This window comes from Trachinotus anak, unplaced genomic scaffold (genome assembly GCF_046630095.1).
Source record: "Trachinotus anak isolate AG129_WGS33_773 ecotype Australia unplaced genomic scaffold, CSIRO_AGI_Tana_v1 ptg000003l, whole genome shotgun sequence".
In the NCBI taxonomy this organism is placed as follows: Eukaryota; Metazoa; Chordata; class Actinopteri; order Carangiformes; family Carangidae; genus Trachinotus; species Trachinotus anak.
Window position 1 is genome coordinate 24,140,986 of NW_027273854.1, and position 21,515 is coordinate 24,162,500.

The following is a 21,515-nucleotide window of genomic DNA, read 5'->3' on the forward strand; positions in this document are numbered from 1 at the left end:
CATTATCTGTTTTTACAGATGAAACGGGAGGAAGTACGTACGTCTGCGTCATCACGTTTTTGAGTGCGGAAGTGGTGGTTGTTCTGCAGTCAGTGCACCTGTGGATGATGTATTGTGCATTGTCAGTCGTCAGCAACAGAAGAGAGATGGAAAATATCGGGTCTTCGTGTTTTTGCTGTAACATGAGGTGTTTTTAAAATGACCGTGTGATGCTGACGGAGCGTGGAGAAACGTCAGCGACGTGCTCCTGCTACTTTCCAGCTAACAGCTAGCAGCTAACAGCTAGCAGCTAACAGCTAGCAGAGGAGGGTAAGTTGTCCATAGTTTGACCACATGGCTGCAGAAATACACAGTGACCAGTCTGTGTCCAGTAAGGATTTACTTTACTGAGGTTAAAATCTCTGTGTAAGCAGCGGCTCACTGTGTTCCTGGTTTTATCTGTAAACTAGAGAAGTGCTTTCAGCTTACTGTCTAGTTGAACTGTAATCACAGCCTTTATCAACAATTGATTCAGTTCCACTCAGTTTTATCTTTACAGTGATAAATCATAACCTCAAAGCACGTTTCCATAACCATCCAATGAAGCGGTTGAAGTCGATGTTTTGTTGATATAAAGCAGCTCAGCGTTTAGGTGAACTTTAACCCTTTAACATAGGTCACTGAAACCCACTCTCTTCAATCAATCAATCAATCAATCAATCAATCAATCAGACTTTATTTGTATAGGACTTTTCATACAAATAATATTACACAAAGTGCTTTATAGAATCACTCTCTCTCTCTCTCACACATATACACACACACACACACACACACACACACACACACATACACATTTACACACAGAGCACTAAGTAATAAAAACAATAAAGATTAAGACAATAACAGGAACTGAAAAAATGCTATTGTGAATCTCAGAAAATTGCGTGAAACTCCTAAGACTAGAAAGCAAAAATAAAGATGCAGTGATAAAGATAAAATAATAAAAGACAAAAACAGAGGACATGTATTGAGGTGAGTAAAACCATAAATAAATGTTAGTGTATTAAAAATCATATAAAAATGAATACTTGCTCAGCAGTTTCTTTTCTATGTGAAAGTGCATCAAAACTTTAGTCTGGTTCTGTGTATTGTCACAGAACTGTTGGAAAAAAAACAGTAGCTGGGTCATTTCTAATTAAAGTTAAAGTGTATGTATCATAATTAACATTACATGTTTGTCACAGTGCTGAGCATTTGTTTTTCTGAAAGATGAACTGATCAAAGGTCATTCGATAAAATCTGTAGTTGATTTGAAGCAGTTTAGATGATCTTCAAAGACTCTTCTGTCAATCTGGATTTTAAAATGAAAATCTGTCTGTTTCACATTAAATGATATTTTAAATTCATTTAATTAGTAGCTGTTACACAACTGGAACAGAGCTGGTAGACAGAGATTATTCAAGTTCATGTAAATTTTTATGACATGAACCACAATTTGAGCATCATTATGAGCTTTAGATCAGGACATAATGTTACACATGAAAGACAGAAAACACCTCTCACTATTTCTCACTATTTCTCCTCTGACGCTGCAGCAGCCATGGCTGAGGCCGGAGCTCATCTGACCTCCACTGCCGTGAACGAGCAGCCGTCGGTGTTTGAGGTCCTGGCTCAGGAGTCTCTGATGGAGGCGGTGAAACCTGCTCTGAGACACGCTGTCAAGGTGAGTGTCGCCACTGACTGTTCATTAACCGCACCTGAGAACAGCAAGTGTCCAACCGTCGCTTAGCAACTGTAACCAGGCACATCGAGCCGAGCCAGACACTCGGTGTCTGAGAAGTTTGGAGGCCGTGTCTCTTCTTGACCTTTACAAAACCAAAAACACACAACTTTAAGGATTAAAGTGTGTGTTCACCTGCTCTGATGTGAAGAGCTAACAAGCTCAGCACCTGCAGCAGGAGCACAGCATCATGCTCATTATGTGGAGTGACAGTGTGGAACATCCACTCGGGGAGTTATGATACAAATATTTAGAGTAAATTAGCAGCTCTGTCCTGCTCATTATTTAGTTTGTGGAGACTCCACATACCCACCCTCCAGCAGCTGCAGATAAACTTGTGTTAGTACTTTGTTTTCCAAACTCATCAGTTATTCTCGAATCCTTTTCTCTTTTCAAAGTAAAGCTGTTAACAAACACATCATCAAATCATCTGTCCTTACCTGCCTCCACAGTCCAGATGAGAGAGTATCTAAGTTGATAATAAACAGAACAAAGTGCTTTGCAAATTTTTTTGCATACTACGACTCAGGGAAGAAAAAATGTCCTGCTGTTAGAACCAGTTTTGTTTTAATTGTTAAGAATAGTTTTCCCAGTAATTTTTACTTTTGGCTTATGAATTAATAGCAGTTTCTTGAACAATTATTGTTAGATCTGTTCTGTTTAAATAGATGACGATGATGACGATGATGATGATGATGATCACCTGTGGTAGACTGAGGGAGAGTTTAGTTTTGCAGGAAGCATGTAGGAAACGTGGATCATCAGCACAGTCTTTCACCTCATGTTAAGACGGCTCAGCTAAAATGAAGACAGTAGTGTGTGTTGTGATCTGCCAAATAACACTGAATTAAACAGTGGTTGACACTAAAGCACAGTTGTCTTAGGAAGTATAAGTCAGGTAACAACGTGGCATTTCTGCTCTGTCTTCATTTTTAGAAAGCATGATATCCAGCTTTGTTATAATTTGTGTTGGTATAAGTGGATCATCTTCTTCTCCTTCATGGATCATCAGCATGTGAAGATGTTGCACCTTCAGCCTCTTCTGTCTTTGTCTTTTATATCCAATCCTGGTTGCACATTAAGAAGTCACTCAGAGACTGTGTTTACAGCCAGCGGGAGAGATGTAGCATTAGCTTATGCTAGTTAGCTACATCTGATGAAATGTGCTTGACTCAGTTGTTATTTCAGACCACAAAATCAACAGCTGGATGTTGTCTACCTCTGTCAGGTTCAACGACCCAGTGACCCAATAACCCAGCGATCATGATTTAATCTGCTGTTATTTTTGAAAATTGTGTGTGTGTGTGTGCGTGTGCGTGTGTGCGTGTGCGTGTGCTGTGAGTCAGTGGCTAAATAACAGTCATGGTCCCTGTTTTGAAATGAGAAATACAGGAGAACCTGTGTATAGTTTGTCTGTGAGCATCTTGTTTTTACTTTTCTGTTTGCTGTAAATAGATTTCAGCCTTGACTCTGTCGACCCCTCACTCTCTCAGGTTCTGGCCGAGTCCAACCCGTCCCGTTTCGGCCTTCTGTGGCGGCGCTTCGATGAGCTCTACCTGCTGCTGGACCTCCTCCTCCAGAACCACTTCCTGTCTCACTGCAGCGCCTCCTTCTCCGAGAACTTCTACGGCCTGAAGAGGGTTTCACGAGGGCGGGGGTCGTCCGTTCACCTGGGGCTGCACTGGAAGTCACGCTGGACGTCTCTTCTTCTTCTGTGCCTGGTGCCTTACCTGCGGGCCAAGCTGGAGGCGACGCTGGCGCAGCAGAGGGACGAGGCGGACTTCTCCATCCAGCTGGCGCAGTCCAGGAGCCAGAGGGTGTACCGGGCGGCCGTGGCGGCGTACCCGTACGTCAGGTCAGGCTGGCAGGCCTTGAGCTTCTGCCAGCAGCTGCTCTTTATCTTTGGAGTAGCCAGGACCCACAGTCCCCTGCTGTGGCTCGCCAGGGTGAGACTGGCACGACTTAATGCCCAAGATGTCAGAGACATGGAGCTGAAGAGCAGCAGCACTGGATACCCAGCTGACCGGAGGTACGTCTCAGTTCAGTCTGTTCAGTTATCCAGAGCATCAGTGGAACCAGTCGCTGAGTCCTTCTCCAGGTGGAGCAGACTCAGTTTTTTACCTGCTGTGACTCTCACAGGCAGAACTCAGAAGGTCTCAGTTGCACAGTAAAAAAATTAGTTGTACCACTGGTTGGACTTTTTTTACAGTTAAGTGCAGACTGTTATTTCATGCACTTGAGAATATTTTAGGTTTATTTTCGAAACCTTTTAAATAAATGTGTGAAACAAAGGTTACAAAAAAAGTCTGTCAGGCAATTCAATTACAATTCAATTACATCAGAGTATACACAACCTGTATATGCTGTATGTTGACACTATACAGGACATTCTGTACCAAAGGTGTTGAAACAATAGCAAGTCACAGTAATAATGATAATTATAATAATAATAATAATAATAATAAGAAGAAGAAGTCTTAAAAAGGCAAGGAAATAAAAATGTATACAAACACACACCTATGTAACAAGGAAATATTGTGTTGTGTTCCTCCTGCACAACCTGCAGCCGAGACAAAATAATCGCACAGAGAGTTTCTCTTCTACGCTCCATCCCCTGATTCCTCCCGGCTCAGCGATCTCCCAGTCTGCAGAAGACCAATGAAGCAAAGTTACAGATGACTTGAGAGATTGATATGAAGAAATAAATTAGGCCACAGTTAGGCCACACTGTTGTTGATAGGAGCCAAAACACCAACACAATTCTTACAGAGCCACGTATGGGTGCAGGGCCTCATGTTTTTTCCTGTGTGTGAGTTGAGCATCAATCATGATCATTAATGTCAGGTCTCTATCAAGAAAACTAAAGATGATTTAACATGAGGTTGGTGCATTAACAGGTTATCTAACTTTAACTTTGAGAGTTTGGAGACTCTGACATGGAAAAGTTCAGGTTGAGAACACAAACAGACTCAGTGTCAGAGAAAGATCTTAAATCCACCACCCACAATGCATTGCTCCTCTGTTTGCAGCCTGGTGCAGAAAGCGTGGTGGTTGATGTCACGAGCAGCACGGGGCGTGGCTGTCCCCCTCTCCACCTCCCTCTCCCTGGGCGTCTTCTTCCTGCAGTTCCTGGAGTGGTGGTACTCGTCTGAAAACCAGAGCACTGTGAAAACCCTCACCTCCCTGCCCGCTCCCCCGCCCCCCCTCCACCTGCAGGAGGAGCGCAGCTGCGGTGATCCTCCATGCATCTCTGCAAAGCACAGAGAGGAAACTGAGCGGGGCTCTGACAGCAGGAACTGTCCTCTGTGCCGGAGGCCGCGCACCAACACCACAGTGCTGTCCACCTCCGGCTTCGTCTTCTGTTACCGCTGCATCTACACCTACGTGAAAGCCAACCGCCGCTGCCCGGTCACCGGGTACCCCACTGAACTGCAGCACCTCATCAAGATATACTCACCAGAGAGCTAGACCACAGTGATCCCGACTATGAGCTCCTCTTTGCATCAGAAACAGTGGCCTCGCTTTTAAAAGTCTGTGACGGTTTCCTTCTGCAGCCTCGTGCTGAATGTTGAAGAGCTGCAGGTGGAAATACTGTATTTTTTTTGTTTGTTTTTTTTTTCTTTTGTATAAAATAGACTTGCCAGTGTACTTACAGTTTTGATACATTTTTCAGAGCTGATTTAGACATGAAGCTTAATTTCTATTTCAGACTGAATATTTAAAAAAATCATAAACAAATCGTTTCTCAGTGATAAAGGTTGGTTGGTTGGTTCTGTGGGGGACACAACTGTAAACTGTTAAAACACATCAGACACGTCACAGTCTGATGTTTTTACCATCCCTGTCTGTCTCTTCACTGTCCCCATCTCTGTGCCTGGTGAGTGTGTGTGTGCGCGCTTGCGTGTGTGTGCTGGGACTGAGCTCACTGGCCAATCACAGTCTGTAATCAATATGTAAATATATTATTTGTCTGAGCTGTAAATATTGTTCAATAATGTATTTGTCACAAATTGCTTGGCAATGAGAATATTTGCAGTGGAGCACCTTATTGACAACATTGTTAAATAATCAATGTAGGAAGCTAATTCTAAAACATTTAGCAGCTAATCAGTGGAGGGTTGGTGTTTGTGGGAGGCCTAAATCAAAAACCCAAATATGTTTGAATTAATATCACAAAAAGGAAAGAAAATCATCACATCTTCGCACTATAACCAGTGATTCTTTTTTTTTTTTGTCCTAAAATGTGCAGCTGTCTTGTTTCTTTTCTGGTATTTTTAAATCAAATGTTCTTATGTGACAGCAGTGTAGTCTTGAGACTTCAAATCTTCAAGGAATACTTACATTTTTTTGCCAGGAGACAGCTAGCTTATGTTAGCACAAAGACTGGGAACTGGGGGAAACACTTAGCCTGACTCCGTCCAAAGGAGCTTTAGAGGTGCTGGTTGGCAGATTTTGTTCCCTCTGGACGTATCCTGGCCAGCTGTTTCCCTCTGTTTCCAGTCTTTGTGCTAAGCTATGCTAACAGGAGTCATGGGGAGGGGGTTTCAAACACCATTCAGAAATCATACAAGTACTTGGGTTGAAATATAGTGATGCCTAATGTCCAGTAGAAGTAAGAAACATGAGCAGCCGAACAGTCTGTTAACAAGGCATCAGTTTTCCCTCATGATCAAAATCATTCGTTTCAGCTCGGGGGTCAGACCTAGCATATTTGGGGGCTCCAGGGCAAAAATTAGCTGCTGAACCCCTTTTCACTTCAACTTCCAATGAAGTTCAGTGCACACAGAACACAATAAATGGTAATTAGAGAGTTAGGTGAGAAGTTGATACCACTCTGATGACCATAAGTTAGCTTAGCTTGTAACCTTTGGACAGAGACAGGCTAGCTGTTTCCATGCTCGCAGTCTCTACGCTAAACTAAGTTAGCAGTGTGCTGGCTATAGCTTCATATTCAGCAGTTACTGGGAAATGAAACAGTCAGTGAATTGCTTTATTGAGTTTCCAGACAAAGTTTAACAACAGGCCCACTTAAAAAAAACAACAACAAAGAAACAGATCATTAGGATCAACGTCACAACATTACAGTGAGACTAATAAAAAAAGGGCTTCAATAAAATGTCCACAAACCCTGAAATGAAACTGAGTGTGAAGAATCACAAGAGTCATCTTCCCTTTTTAAGCTCTTGCAACACAATTCATCAACAGGAAATCAGGACAAGAAGAAAAAAAAAAAAACGGACTGAAAGTTCGAAAAAGGGACAAGTATAATCATCAATAATAGTCACAGTAATAGATTGCTCGAGTAGCGTGTATTGCACATGTGTACACATATATGCACTTTTATATACATGTGAGTCAGAAAGAATTAAACACATGTTGTCTTGTCGCAACAGGAAAGAATCTGGATAAAACGACAGCACGGACAGAGAATAATCAGGAATGTGCTTGTGATCAGTCCCAACAAAAATCTGCGTTTTCAAATTGTTCAGTCACGAGCTGGACGAGAGAAAGGTCTCCCCTCGAGAACAGAAGGAGGTAAAACAGAGAAGGTGACGGTCGCACTGATACTGGACCTCCTCCGTCCCACTCAAGAGTCCAAAAATAACCACACAACCCTCCCACCCCCAGCCCCCCCCCCATAACCAATCACAGCAGGACACTACAGTTACACCACAGTATCAAACATATCAAGAAATATACAGTATTAACTCATGTAGCAAAATAGTCTGAGAGTGTGTGAAAATGTGCGTTTCACCTTAGTGTGGGTGGTAGCAACAGTAAAGCTGTGTAGCCTCTGGACTGGGGAGGTGCCCTGACAACACGAACCATCAGACTGTGTCAACACTATTCATATTTTAATGTTAAGAGTTGAAAATGTACACAACAGGAACTCCAGTGGTGCTGATGGTTTTCTAGGTGTCTCCTCTTTTCAGGAGGACTCAGGACCAGAGCCCACATGGCCCGTGATGACCCCTCTGAACTCAGGTTTGTCTCAGTACGAATGAACCTCAACTCTGGCCTGAAAACAGCCTCTTAAAGCTTCAATGTACAACCTGTGCTGACATGCGTCCTCAGCAGCGGCCAAGCAGCAACCACCACAGCTTAAAGGATCATTCTGATTTGTTGATATTTGATTTTTTTTTTTTTTTTTTTTTTTTTTTTTTTTCAGTGATCACCAAAGTAATGCTGAAATCACAAACACAGCAGAATCACTACAGTGAAAGGTCGGGGTATGTTTGAAATGAACCGCATCGGAAGGTTTATAACCGTTCAGAAAGTGATTAAAAGTAAAATAAAAAGTTGAGGACTTAGACACCATCATTGTTCAAATGGGCACATGCTTCTGGACAACCTTTCCTCCAAGGCGCTTATAGTGTTGGTTGTGCATACTAAAACTGACAGAAGTAGTTGTATGAAGGCGCTTGGAAAAGTTCAGATCCCACCTACATTCTTCCACCTGCACAGCTGGCCGGTCCCTGCATGAAGCAGTTCTGATTATCAGATTGGCAGTTTCAGTTTACAGTGTATTGAGTCTCACCAATCTAGCAAGGATTTACCATTCGAACCTTGTGTTTGTTCTCATATGCTTGTATACTACTGGCTGTATGGTTGATACTCTGTGTGCAATAAAACCCTTTGATATTTTAAATGGTTGTGATTTGTTGTTCTTGCTGTAAAATTATCCGAAACCAAGTGCACTCAAATTGTTAAAAATCTGGTTTTAATATAATTGCAACTAAATTTAAAATACTAAATAATTTTACAACATTTCCATTTATTTTGATAATTTTAAATATCAATTAAAATTCTAAGAGACTGATGTAAATGTACTTTTGTACTTTTAACAGTGAACCTAGAGCCTTTGGGGCCCCTTAAGGCCTGGGGTACCGGGGCAGTGTCTTACTTTGCCCAGTTGGTAACTCAGACTTGTCTGACGGGATTAAGACTAAGAGTTTGCAAGATAAAAGAAAAGTTAAAAAAATTTGCAGAAAAAAATCTGCAAGTATTTTTTCTACCTTCTCTCAAATCTTTACTTTTTATGGTGAAATACTGGATACTCTCAGTTAATGCACATTTCCATCCACTTCTGTTGAAGATCAACAGCTAGTGGCGCTAATTCTCCAGTTGTCTGCCAGTAAAACACTGAAGAAGGCACAACAAAATTATGTAGTTAAAACAGCTCAGGACAATCCTCAAAGAAATTGAAGTGGTGTGGAAAACATGATAGAAATGTTTGATTCATGTATTAATGAGAGGAAGGTTACAGTCTCCTCAGCCCACACAAGTCTCATGTTTTCTTCTGCCCCCCCCACAATTTTTTGTGTTTCTGTTTTTTTTTATGTGTAAAGTGAAAATACACACAACAGGTGGACGGAAATTCACTTATACTCAACTCAACAGTCGTTGCTTCTCCTTTAACTCAAAAAAGCTGCTCATCTAGACCACTTAATTTGATACAATTGTAAGGGAGAGCACACAAAAACTGTGCACAATACCCCAGAATCCGGAGATGTAGTTGCCCAGATATTTCAAACTATGACCCATGCAAGATGAAATCTGATCCGAGCACAGCATCGTAAGATGTCATATCAAAGTCTCCAGATATGATCCAGATTCTTGCAAGAAGCTAAAAAGGGATATCTCCGGATTCTTTGTGCAGTGAAAATATCAACCATTGTCCCTCACTGCAAAATCAGTGCACAGCTGTGGCCAGTACAGTAACTCTTATTTTAATCCAGAATTAACCCTTAATTTCAAGCAGCAGTTTCTCTAATTTACGCAGAAATTCCTCATTTTCATCTACGAATACAATCTAAATTCATTATTTGGTGGTGGTAAGTGAAATATTAATTGTTGAGAAAATATTAAGGCATTTTTAAGAGGGATATAAATGACTTCATTGCCAGGCTCCTCAGCTGTGGTAGTTGCCGCTTGCTCGTCTCACCACAGCTGTTTGTTTTGAACTCCAGTCGAGCTCAGCTGTCAACAACATCCAAATTTTCATCGTGCCTAATAACCAACCCGTCCTCTTTAAGCTTGCTGCAGGTTTAATTGACAAACTGGCCTTAGTGTTTACATTAGTACAAAAAGACTACACTGAATCGCTTAGAAACAGCTCAATCAATCAATCAATCAATCTGCTGATCAATCACTATTGTCCATCCATTCCACCTGACAGATAATACACACAAACAGCACTCAAACACATGTGCAGAAGCCAGAGGGAGCTCCATGAGCGATGTAATCTGTGATGCTGTCTGCTGTGTTGCCATGGCAATGCTGAAGCCACACGTTGTAGTCTCTCTCTCTCTCCTCTGTCGCTGTCACTGCCGTCCTGTCAGTGTTGTATTGCTTTGAACAGATGAGACCCAGAGGTAACAGTGTCAGCTACAACACCTGCTACACTGCAGGGGGGCCTCGGAAACGGGAGTGTAGTGAGGTTGAAGATTGTGTCCGGTAGCGTTAGCTTACTGACGTCACACAGTAGTGTTTCTGTAGATGTGGATAATAAGAGTGGTCCACTTCTGAGGCTTTGTGTCATCTTCGGTGAGCAGAGAAGTTCACCTCCAGAGTCTGATGTGACTTGTCATGATTGTGATACTGGAAAACATGTTTCTGAATAAAGTTGAACTGTGCTTTAAGGTAGACTTCAAAAAAACACTAAAAAAAAAAACTAAATGCTCTGAAAGAAGTAAGCTGGAGGTCTGAGGTGATGCTCAAATACCACAGAAAAGAGAGCAGTGAACTGGTGCTCAGCAAAGATGCCCAGTCACACAACCTCCTTTACACAATGCTTACCCACTGTCGTTAGCATGTTAGAGCCATGGTGCAAAGGTTTCGTTATATTTTTGTGAGTTTGAACAAACCTTTTAAAACTTAGACAGGTTCTAATAAAGAGTTTAACTGAAGTGGTTTGTTAGAGAAAACATTTGTTAGAAAAGTCCTTTTTAAAGCCTTTAAGCTCTCGTACAAACTGTTCTCATTGTAACAGATTTACCAACTGAACTGTAGCTTTTAAAAACGTGTTTTGTTGAAATTGTTGAGTGTGGCATTAGAGTTAAGAGTTTCTGTAAATGGCACCAGAGCAATAAGACCTCACATTTATTTTTTCAAAGGGTAGCCTATAGCTTTTGATTAATACTGATTTATCTGTTTGACCTCGTGTAAGCAATGCTGGTGTGAGGATTATTACATTACATATAAAATAATTATGCAGTCCAGTATTGCCATATTTCCTAACGCAGACATTTCAGTCACAGGGTGGTTCATCAAGCCCTGATCCAGGACCAGCAAACTGTGTGGATCTGTTATAGCAAGAGGGCTGAAAATACAAACTCATCGGATGGTGGACATAAAAAAGGCCCAGTCAGTCCTGGCTGACTGTAGTCCACAGTTCACTATCAGTTGCTCCCATCTGGTCACAGATATTTATCATGTCTAGAGGCAGAACCAATAGACTCAAAAACTTATTTTTTAACAGTCTTATGTGACTTGTGTCTTCTGGAAAAATGGTTTTAGTGTAGGTTGGTGTGTGTGCAATTACTGTATTTATTTACTGCTGAGTGTGCAACAAATTTCCCTCTATGATAATAAAAATCACCTTGAACTCTGAACCTTGATCTTCCCTGCAACTTCTCACACAGATTCTTGTTAGTGTAATGGTTCAACAGGGTGGGGTGGGGGGGATGGGGGATTCAACAACAAGCTAGTGTGTGTGTGTCTCCTTAGTGTTAAGAGGTAAGTTAAGCAAATTTAGTGAGCCCTTCTGAACAGCAAAGACTTATTCCTTTTAAACACTTGCTGACCTGGGGTCTATTCCAGAAAGCAGGTTTTTGAAAACTCTGAGCTTCTTAACCCCGAGTTGAAGGAAAGTTCCTGTTCCAGGAACTGAGATCACTTTACTGATGGTAACCGTGGTAACGTACTTAGAGAGTTATAGAGTTGTTCTCTGTGTCCTCCCCTCCTGTTATTACATTTTCTCATTCATACAGTTAAAATCAAAGTGCCAAGTGATTAGAAGTCTGACGACCATCTGATGGCTTCACATTTTAAACATTTATGCTGTAACAAACTCTGTGAGCCACTCAGTGACTGAAATGTCTGAGTTACAGGAGCTAACAATCCAGAACCGTGATATGTGGTACGACGTTTAGGGCTAATGAATATCATAAGCCATGGAGGGGCTAGCTAACTCCCTGCTGGACTACAAAAATACACCATCACTGGACCAACTTATTTAACCAGTCATGACCTTTGACCTTAATAACCCCTGTGCTGTTTGCCTGTGGAGGGCAGCGCTGTCTGCCTGGTCCTGCCTGAGGAACTGGAAATCGCTGTTCACCTCCAACAACTGCAACACCCACCACCACCATGACAATACACAGCCATCCTCAACATTCGGAAAACAAACAAATAGGTGGCGGCCCAATGGCATCAGTGCTTACTTCCTGTCAAACAGCTAAACCTTTAAAACATCAACTCTCCAAATAGAATATATTCATGAATCCAATCTGATTGGATAAATCATTGTTTACACACACACACATATATATATATATATATATATGTGTGTGTGTGTATGTATGTATGTATGTGTGTGTGTGTGTGTGTGTGTGTGTGTGTGAGATATGTGTGTATATGAACGTCATATGTAATATATGTGTATGTGTGTGTATATATATATATATAATATTATTTTTGTTTTTTATACAAAAAGAGAAAGTATTTTGTTATTTATACATATATGTATGTACAGATATAGAAAAGTGACCACACCAAGTCTTCTGTGACATAACCGTGGGCAACAGGACAGGTATTTACACCAAACAAGTAATATTACAATTAAAAAAACAAGAAAAAAAAAAGAAAAAAGAGGGACATGGTAGTCATTGTGGTGTTTTAAAAACGTGCCACAATTCCCTTTACAGGGGGTGGGGCTCAGGTCACATGACTCTCAACTGAAACGAGTGAAAGAGAGAGAGAGAGAGTGCTGACAGCGAGGTGGTGGTCTGAAGTGATGCAGGTCAATTAATGACATGTGTAAAACACTGAATACTGAAACTGAGCTGATCCTGAGACACTTTCACCAGATTCCATAAAAATCTGATTGAATATTATTGATATTACTATTAATATTCAAGGAGATTTTCATTGGATATTTCTAGTGTGTAATGATGGCTTTAGAGGCTTTTCTTCCCTCAAAAAAACAAAAAAAACCAAACAAAAAATCAAAGTCCATTGGGAATACCTGACATGAATGTTGTCAGATTTGAAAGAGAATACAGATTCAATACATTTCTGAATAACGTTAATATCAACTCTCATGATTCTCTCTCCCTGTCTCTCTCAAGGTTGCTAAATAGTGAGATAAGAACAAATTAAGGCATCCAGATGAAGAAACAAAGACCCAGAAATGAACTGACGGACTGAAACAACAGCGGTATGTGTGTGTCTGTGTGTGTGTATGCGTGTGTGTGTGTGCGTATGTGTGTGTGTATCAGTGTGTTTATTCAGTCCTGATTGGCTGGTTGGTTTTGCTGAGGTGCTGCGGCGGTGTTGTTTTGTGGTTTCTGGTTTGATGGTTTTTGTTTTTGTGGACGTAAAAAGGCACCTAGTTCCTCCTCCTCCTTTGCTCGTTTAAAAATTGATTATTCCTCCTCCACCCCTTGTTCGCTCAGCCCGTCTCTCCGGCGCACCAACAGACACACAAGAAGACAAGTCGTCCGCTTGGAGTCTGACTTGTTGTTGGGATTCAAATGCAGGTTTTCCGCAGTCATCGTCCCTCGGCGGAAACAGAGGAGTTTGATGAAATAAAAAGATGTAAGAATGATAGAAGGGTGGAGGGGAGAAATTCAGTGGTGCTGTGTACAGGTGGTAAAGTATACAGGTTATAAGAGGTGTATCCTTGCTGATACTCCTCTCCTCTGGTTTCCACGGAGATGCTAACAAGTCGTCTGCTCCTCCTTGGGCTGATGAACCACTAGAAAAGAGATGTGTCAAAAGTTTTTTGCAGCCTGTCCTTCTCCTGCCTCAATAATGTTCTCCTCGGCCAATCGGAGTTCTCCTCAGTGGCACAGTTCCACCTTGTGTGCGTGCACCAACACAAACTCCATGGAGGAAGAAGAAAAGGAAGAGGAAGAGGAGGTGCTAGAAGGAGGTGAATGTGGAGTTTTTGTGTGCTTCTTGTTTAAGCTTCTCCTACAACACAGGCTCTTCTTCCATTGGCTCCTCTGTGGACCTGTGGGCAGGTCAAAACCAAAGAGCACTTGTCAAAACGCACACATTAAAGTTACTTCAAAAAACAAGGCTCAAGTTTGAAATTGTGACAGCAACATAACATTTATCTTGATTAAACCTTTCATCTAAAGCACTAACATGCCTGTCTTCATTTTTACCTAACAGGACACAGTCTGTTTAAAAGGAGCTATTTGTAAGTTTTCTCTGCTGCCAGATGAGTTTTTCTTGCTGGAAGCAGGTGGTGCCGATTGTTGCTTAAGAGCCTCGGCCATCGTTGTGTTTACAAGACAAGAGGTTATAATACACTGTCTGAGTAGCGCTACATCTTCAGGGCAGACTGAAGGCTGAGTGAGTTGCTATCAGAAAGCAATGAGACGGGCCAGGGCTAGCTGGTTAGCATGCTAACTCTAGTAGAAGAAAAGATGTGATAGAGAGTTGCTTTCCACCTCTGGAGACTCTGGTGAGTAAAGGACTGAAGGTTGATGCTGAACTCACGTTTCTTCTTAACTGGTAAGCAAACACCTGTTAAGGCTCTGTTTGCTAAGTAGCCCTAGCGAAATTTATAAATAGCTCCTTTAAGCACTCTCACAAATGAAAAGTTTAAATCACAGGCAGTAAATTTCACTTTTACTTAATTAAGTATCGTTGGGATTTTGCTGCTACAGCTTTAACTGGTCTGAGACAACCAGCAGCTTATTATAGCTAATTTTAGCTAACTTTAGGTCAAATTAATTAATCAGTTCTCTGATCTTTATTAATCTGCTCCACTTGTGCAACTGTTACAAAAGCTTACCATTTTACTCACATGCTAGACTGTAGCATGTGACTACTGTTAGACACAGTGGCTACTGTAAAGTTACACAGCATTGCTTTAAAGTTAATATATGCTCCATCCAGTAATATAAAATATACAATGGGTGTCAGTGTGTGTCACCAATATTCTATGCATTAATGAGCTCAGAATTGCAAATATTGCAAATATTCAAAGGCTTCAGGCTGTACAATATGCAATTATGCTAGTTACTGGAGTCTTGTGTGCTTCTTTTTAATTAAATGTTTCTATGACACAATAACATAAACAAGCTAGCTGTTGTTATAGTTGGGCGCCGTTCAGCTGAACACGTTGCACTGAGCCGCCTGACATGTGCATGAGTTTGTACTGCACTTCCATACTCTGTGTATCTGTACTCAGTCTTTCATTATGCTTCGTTATGTTATTTAATGTTATGTAATGCTGGTAACGTTATCAGAAAGTCACCACAGTGCTCTGCTGACCTGCTGGTTTCTGAGTCATCAGGAACAGAGCCCGGCTGCTCAACATCAACACTCAGGGAGGCCATGGCGCTGACTGTCTCAGCCTCGTCCTTCTCTGATTGGCCTTTAGCACCAAGGGGGTCATCCAATAGCGAGTGGCCGCTCGTCTGAGACAAACTCTGGAGGCAAGACCAGTGTTTACCTGGAGGGACAGAGAGAGAGATATATATATACAGGGACTGAGGGCCAAGACATGTTGTAGCTACATCTTACTGTAAATATTTACTGTATATGTATGTGCATGTGAGTGTGTCTCTTACTCTGGATCTCTATTACTCTCTCTAGTGAGGCGCAGGCCTTTGGACATGGCTTCTCCTGAGGCCACTGAAACACAGAGTCACACTGAGAGAGACAGAGAGTGTGTGTTAAATCAACAGGTTAAAAACATTGAAACTGTGTGCTATTACATGAAGATTCCTTTGATTATAATTGTAGTTACACCATTTCACCAGCTAATCACCTGATGAAAGACCTAGCATGTATTTCCAGACACACTGTTAATAACTTAAGCATCAGTTCTCTCTCTCTCTCTCTGATCTACTTGACCATAACACTCCACCAAAGATCATCTTTTTGACTCACTATCCACGGTGGATGTGATTGTGTCAGGTCACATGACCTCCTCATAAATGTGGAAGTCTGTTCCCAGTTGTGAGAAGTATATAGTAGGCTTAATCAGGAGAAAGTGTTGACTTATGATTTGTTTACAATTGCTGACAACAGGTCAGTAAGACTTGTTGCTGCCAGATATGGTCAGTGAGCAGGTTTCATATCAAACATCACTGTAGAGACAAAGCTCTGAGATGCTGCACACATGACCACAACCACAGAACCATACATTATTAATAACATACATCAATGTATGTACAGCAAATTAGAAGTGTCAAATGGAGACCTATTTTTACACTTTGAACAGAGAATCAGTTTCACCCTGCTTCTTTATCTCTATGCTAAGCTAAGCTAACCACTGCCTGTCTTCTCCTCTCAGAAGTGAGAGGGATAGAGAAAAGAAAGCAAATAAACATATTTCCCAAAATGTCGAACTATTCCTTTAAAATTTAAATGCTATTCCATAGATATTGTTGCAGTGGTTGTTGCATATAAAAGATGTTCATGTGATATCAGTTCCCCGCAGAGCTAAGTAAAGGCTGCAGCACTCGTGTTTCTGGTCATGTTATATTTCCATATTGTTCTCTGTGACGGTGGACGACTCTTCCAGTTTGGTTCATGTGTGAAATTAAAACATGAATAATTATCGATGATAATCTGACTCCCGTCTCACCGCATCTCCCAGAAGTGCAGACACACAGGCCTCTGATGCGTCACAGATGGCGGTGAGGTCGTGACCGCCCTCCAGCGCCATAACAACCCGCCCACCCGCCAGACCCATCAGCAGCTGCGTTAGCTGACCAAAGCCTGCGGACACACACACACCAGTCACAGTTAAAGACGCATAATTACAACCTTTTTCTCGATCACCTAATCGAGACAGCAATAAAAAACTGCCCCTGTCTGGTCCCCACGGTAACCAGCGTGGTACTCACACTTGGCGGAGACATTGTAGCCTCCAAGAGGAGACTGATGACCCTCAACTGCGTCAAAGCCTGCAGACACGAGGACCACGTCAGGGCTAAACTGCTGGGCAATGGGCATCACCACACTCCTACATACACACACACAAACACAATGGACACTTTAAAGCATGTTGTGTCCTTAAGGTGTTTTCATGCTGAACACTGAACCTCACTTAGACCACAGGGAAAACTTTGTACACAACATTTATTCCACATAAACAGCACAGAGTGTTTTCAGGCACCAATCATAATGTGTGAGTCCTTCACTTTTTACTCTTTTACGTTAATGAAGTAACGTCAAACAGTTAAGACAAGTATTTCATACAAGCTGACACATTTTCAGCTCATGCAGAGGCTTAGTCTGCACCGTTCGGAGCACAGCTTGTCTACTTGTGTCCTTCCACTGACTTGGTAATAATGTCACCATTTAATATATTTATAATAATAATAACAATCATATCAATAATAGTGTTTACCTGAAGGCAGCAAGGTACTCCACGTCACCCATAGGGGGCTCCACTCCTCCAGTCCAAGCTATGTTCACATTAAAACCAACACCAGCACCTGATCCCACCTGCAGAGAGAGACACAATTGTTATTATCAGTTACTATGTGTGTGTGTGTGTGTGTGTGTGTGTGTGTGTGTGTGTGTGTGTGTGTGTGTGTGTGTGTGTGTGTTTACTCAGAATTTGGTTCTACTGGTTGCAGTGACAGATCGGGTGACTAGATGCTGCACGTGTGACACCACGCCAGCCACACGCTTCATAAATCTGTATTACATATTTGATCTAAGCAAATGAACTAGTTTTTAATTTTTAATATTTCTTCAAATTAATTCAGTGTCCACAAAAATGTTCTTTCCTACTGAGTGCTGCAATACACACTCACTCTACACCAGTTTCCTCCTGATCCTGTTTACATCTAACACAAGTAAATGAACCAATATAACAAACACGCTCCTCTGGTCCAGTCCAGCAGAAAGCAACAACAGCAGTCAACAGAAAGATGGCATCAAAGGCTCAACTGCTGCTGTTGCTGCTTTTATACAACCTGATCTATATTTTCTTTGCTGTAACTACTACAGAAGTAGTAGGCCTTTAAGCATTGAGCAAGCTTTTTTTTATATGTTTAAGGAAAACAGGAAATGTGTTGAACAGCATTTATGTTGAATTTAAATGTTTTAATTTAAAGTCCAAAGGCTGATTTGTTTTCTAGAGGATCTTCATTCCTGGTGAGAAAAGAGACAGATGAAGTGAGCAGGAAGGATGCACTCATGTGTGAACAAAGAAGAAGAAACACAAAAAGACAAATAGGTGAAACAAGATGCGGAGGAGGAACATCAACAGGAGAAAGCAGTAGTCAGACAGCAGTCAAAGCACATTTTCCCACTCTTTCACTACTCGATAGCTGGTGGTGGCAACGCCCCTAGAAATGGAGCAACACACCAGCAAAAGGAGCAAAGAACGTAGTCGATGTAGGGAATCGTTTTTTTTTTACATCTGCTTTGACAATGTTTGATGACGAAAGAAATGTATTTGTTAAACAATAAGGACACAAACAAGCTGTGTCTCAATTCAGATCCAGATCCTGCTGAGGTTGCATTTGGACACCGATTTTGTCACAGCAACGTTACTGTGTCTGTCCCATTTCAAAGACTACTTCAAATGTCACAACAAAGGCTCCAAAGGGTGCCTCCTTCATGGCCCAACCTATCTCAAGATTCATTGCATACTAATAATGAAAATAATATGGCAGCAACCAGCACCAACCAGCCCCTGAGTTGGGCCCCAGCTACAGTGTGTTTTGGTTAGACATGAATCCAACATTACTGCAGGTGCACACCCAGTGTATCTTTAAACACACTGATGATATTGTCGCCACTGCTCTGTTTAATGGATTTCAGTCTCATGTCCACGTTGCTTTCACACATTCTAGTATTACTACTACTGATATAAGATTTTAGTGAAACCCTGGGGAAAAATGCACCACACAGCTACAGCTCAGAGAGAGTGTGTCCACAACACTATTGTTGTAGCTCATACATTTCAGAAAGTGGGACATATAATTCTGCTTCAACTGTTTCTGAACAATCACCTTTAATTTGTGTGTGTGCATGCATGTGTGTGTGTGTGTGTGCGCATATGTGTGTGTGTATATGTGTGTGTACCTCTTCAGGAGCTCCACTGCCAGGAAAGAAGTTTCCATTATCGTACCGATGGAGGGAGATGTAGAGGACGTTGGGGTCACTGTAGAAGGCCTGCTGGGTGCCGTTGCCATGGTGAATGTCCTGCAGTGACAGGTCACAGTGGCATCAGAGAGAAGGTCAGTGGGATATTATGATACAGATACTCTGAAAACACTGAGTCTGGTCCACATTTTATCCAGATTAGTCCTCCCTGTTTAAAAGCCTGGTCAGAATTATCAGCTGCTCACATGAAGTGAATACAGTGTCACAGTGTCACAGTGAATAAACACAGAGGGAAAAAACCTTTACCTCTTCAACTGCACTGTCCCACTGCTGGTGGGTCACTTGTTACAAATCATACTGTGCAGCCAAATGTTCTTCAAACCCACAGAACTTTATTTAAACTCCAGTAGCAACCCCAAAGATAACAAATGTAAGGCTGAGCTTTTGGGGAAACGTGTGTTAAATCATATCCAGAATATTTGCAGTTTGATGACAACTTCAGTGATGTGCTGGAACAAAGTAATGAAGCACAGATGTTAAACTGGGCCAGATGTGCAGGTGTCCACCGTGTTTTTTGCAACAGCATCAAAAGCCAGCGTGGTTGAGGGAATGAATCATCTGACTCATTAGTAGATCAAACCAACTCATTTTCTAATCTACAGAGTTTTAAAGGTCCCATATTTTACACTTTTCCTGTCTTTTATCTGAAGAGTTGATCTCCATCAGAAGATATATTTGTGGTTTTAAGAACCAGAAACCATCTCAGTGTAGTTTTACATCTCCTCTCTCAGGCTTCTCTCTGGAGCTCTAGAAACAACAGGTCAGTCAGCCAATCAGAAAAGAGGCCCTGAGTGATCAAATGAAAATCTAGCAGATTTCATGTTAACACTTAGAGAAACAAAATCCTGTAAGGTTGGATGGTGAGTCTAGGTGGGTGGGGCTTGGGTCATGACAGAGCAATGACTGCTTTGTTATGACATCACAAAGTTCCAGAAGTTTGTCCAAACATTTTTTGTAAGGAATGATTAATAGTGTCAAAAAACAAACAAACTGACAGACAGTGTGTGTGTGTGTGTGTGTATCAGTGCTTCTCACCCAATCCACAATGAGGATCTTCCCCACTCCAAGTTTCTGTTGCAGCAGCTTAGCAGTGATAGCTACTGAATTGAAGAAACAAAAGCCCCTGTTCATTGACACACAAACACGCACACACACACACACACACACAAAAGGGTAAAAACTGTTAGTCATCACCACGATGTGAAGCAGTGAAATATGTGGTTGTGTAACAGTAATGTTGTGGGTGTGCTTACATGGCAGTGGATTCCTCAGCATGGTGACCTGGTGGACGTACGACTGCGAAGCCGTTCTGGTGCAAAAACAAACACGGAGTGAAGGACAGGTCACACAAAAGTTTATTTTTAGTTTGTGTATGTGTGAACACACTTGTGAATATCTGTGTGTGTTACCTTCAGCTCCCCTGCCGCCACTCTGAAGGCCAGCTCTATGACCGAACCGACCGCCATGCGGACCGCCGCTGACGAGTGCATCTCGTTCCACACTGTGTCACTGTCCACCTGCAGGGGGCAGCACAGAGCTCAGTCCAGCTTCAACTCAGAGAGAAAACAGTGTCAGATAGAGACAGAGAAACATGGTCTCACCCCGATTCCTCCACAGGGAAGAACGGCGTACATCTTCTGACTGATTGGACCTGAAACAACCAAACAGTAGTGTGTGAGCATCAGGATGCATTACAGAGAATCTAGAGTTCATGTTACTCTGTACACATGTGCATAAAAAATACCAATACTTGTTTAATTATTGCCATAAAACACATATCATAATGCATTTAATTTGTTGCTAAACTGATCTTTTCATACCTACAGCAGAACTAGCTGCATTTAACAGAGATGAGAACAAGGAAAACTAGAAAACTTCTGAGCAGACAGCACAAACTCATGTGATGTCTTAATTAATAACAAAATGTTATTTATTTGTGGTAATTACCAACTGGAGCCAGTCAATGTCTTAACACCATGTTCAAACTCATTCTGATTCAACTATACACAGACAAATAAACATCTAGAAAGTAGTTACCTCTGCATTAGGATCACAGTTTGCCATGATGACACACAATCACACACACCACACACACACACAATCTCTCTGGCTAGTCATGGCTAGTAATAATGTGGTAATGATTACTGAGTACTCATGGGTTGGTGTGTCAACATGTTGCCAGGCAGTGTGTTTAATGTGATCTCAACACAAGTTGGTCTCTAGTTAAAATTTGTCTTTAATTTTGATCTAATTACACATCTGTAAAGTTTTCTAACTGCATCATGTAAAAGTTGTGACACTATCACAGTCTGTGACAGACAGACAGACAGAGACAGACAAATAGAGACAGACAGACAGACAGACAGATAGAGACAGACAG

At 41.6% G+C, this 21,515-nt stretch overlaps 2 protein-coding genes across 5 annotated transcripts in view; one reads left to right on the forward strand and one right to left on the reverse strand.

The window, feature by feature from the left end:
- Nucleotides 1-38: 38 nt before the first annotated feature.
- On the forward strand, nt 39-5,951 carry pex12 (peroxisomal biogenesis factor 12). 2 transcript variants are annotated; one of them, XM_071474790.1, is made up of 4 exons: nt 39-323; nt 1,578-1,705; nt 3,256-3,791; nt 4,792-5,951. In XM_071474790.1, the coding sequence occupies exons 2-4, from the start codon at nt 1,583-1,585 to the stop codon at nt 5,228-5,230; spliced, it is 1,098 nt and encodes a 365-aa protein (XP_071330891.1). In that variant the 5' UTR covers nt 39-323; nt 1,578-1,582; the 3' UTR covers nt 5,231-5,951. The 2 variants fall into 2 exon arrangements, with proteins under 2 accessions (XP_071330891.1, XP_071330890.1); XM_071474789.1 differs by having other exon boundaries at nt 40-309.
- A 7,237-nt stretch (nt 5,952-13,188) lies between these two features.
- The window catches only part of hdac5 (histone deacetylase 5), a 57,018-nt gene continuing 48,691 nt past the window's right edge, over nt 13,189-21,515 (reverse strand). For all 3 annotated transcript variants that reach the window (XM_071474783.1, XM_071474781.1, XM_071474782.1), the window contains 11 exons: nt 20,737-20,786; nt 20,545-20,652; nt 20,389-20,444; nt 20,171-20,258; nt 19,055-19,174; nt 17,364-17,461; nt 16,858-16,976; nt 16,596-16,729; nt 15,574-15,655; nt 15,275-15,455; nt 13,189-14,000 (listed from right to left, as the gene is read on the reverse strand). In XM_071474783.1, coding sequence (XP_071330884.1) covers nt 13,961-14,000; nt 15,275-15,455; nt 15,574-15,655; nt 16,596-16,729; nt 16,858-16,976; nt 17,364-17,461; nt 19,055-19,174; nt 20,171-20,258; nt 20,389-20,444; nt 20,545-20,652; nt 20,737-20,786 — 1,076 coding nt within the window. In that variant the 3' untranslated portion in view covers nt 13,189-13,960. The remainder of the gene's footprint in view (nt 14,001-15,274; nt 15,456-15,573; nt 15,656-16,595; nt 16,730-16,857; nt 16,977-17,363; nt 17,462-19,054; nt 19,175-20,170; nt 20,259-20,388; nt 20,445-20,544; nt 20,653-20,736; nt 20,787-21,515) is intronic.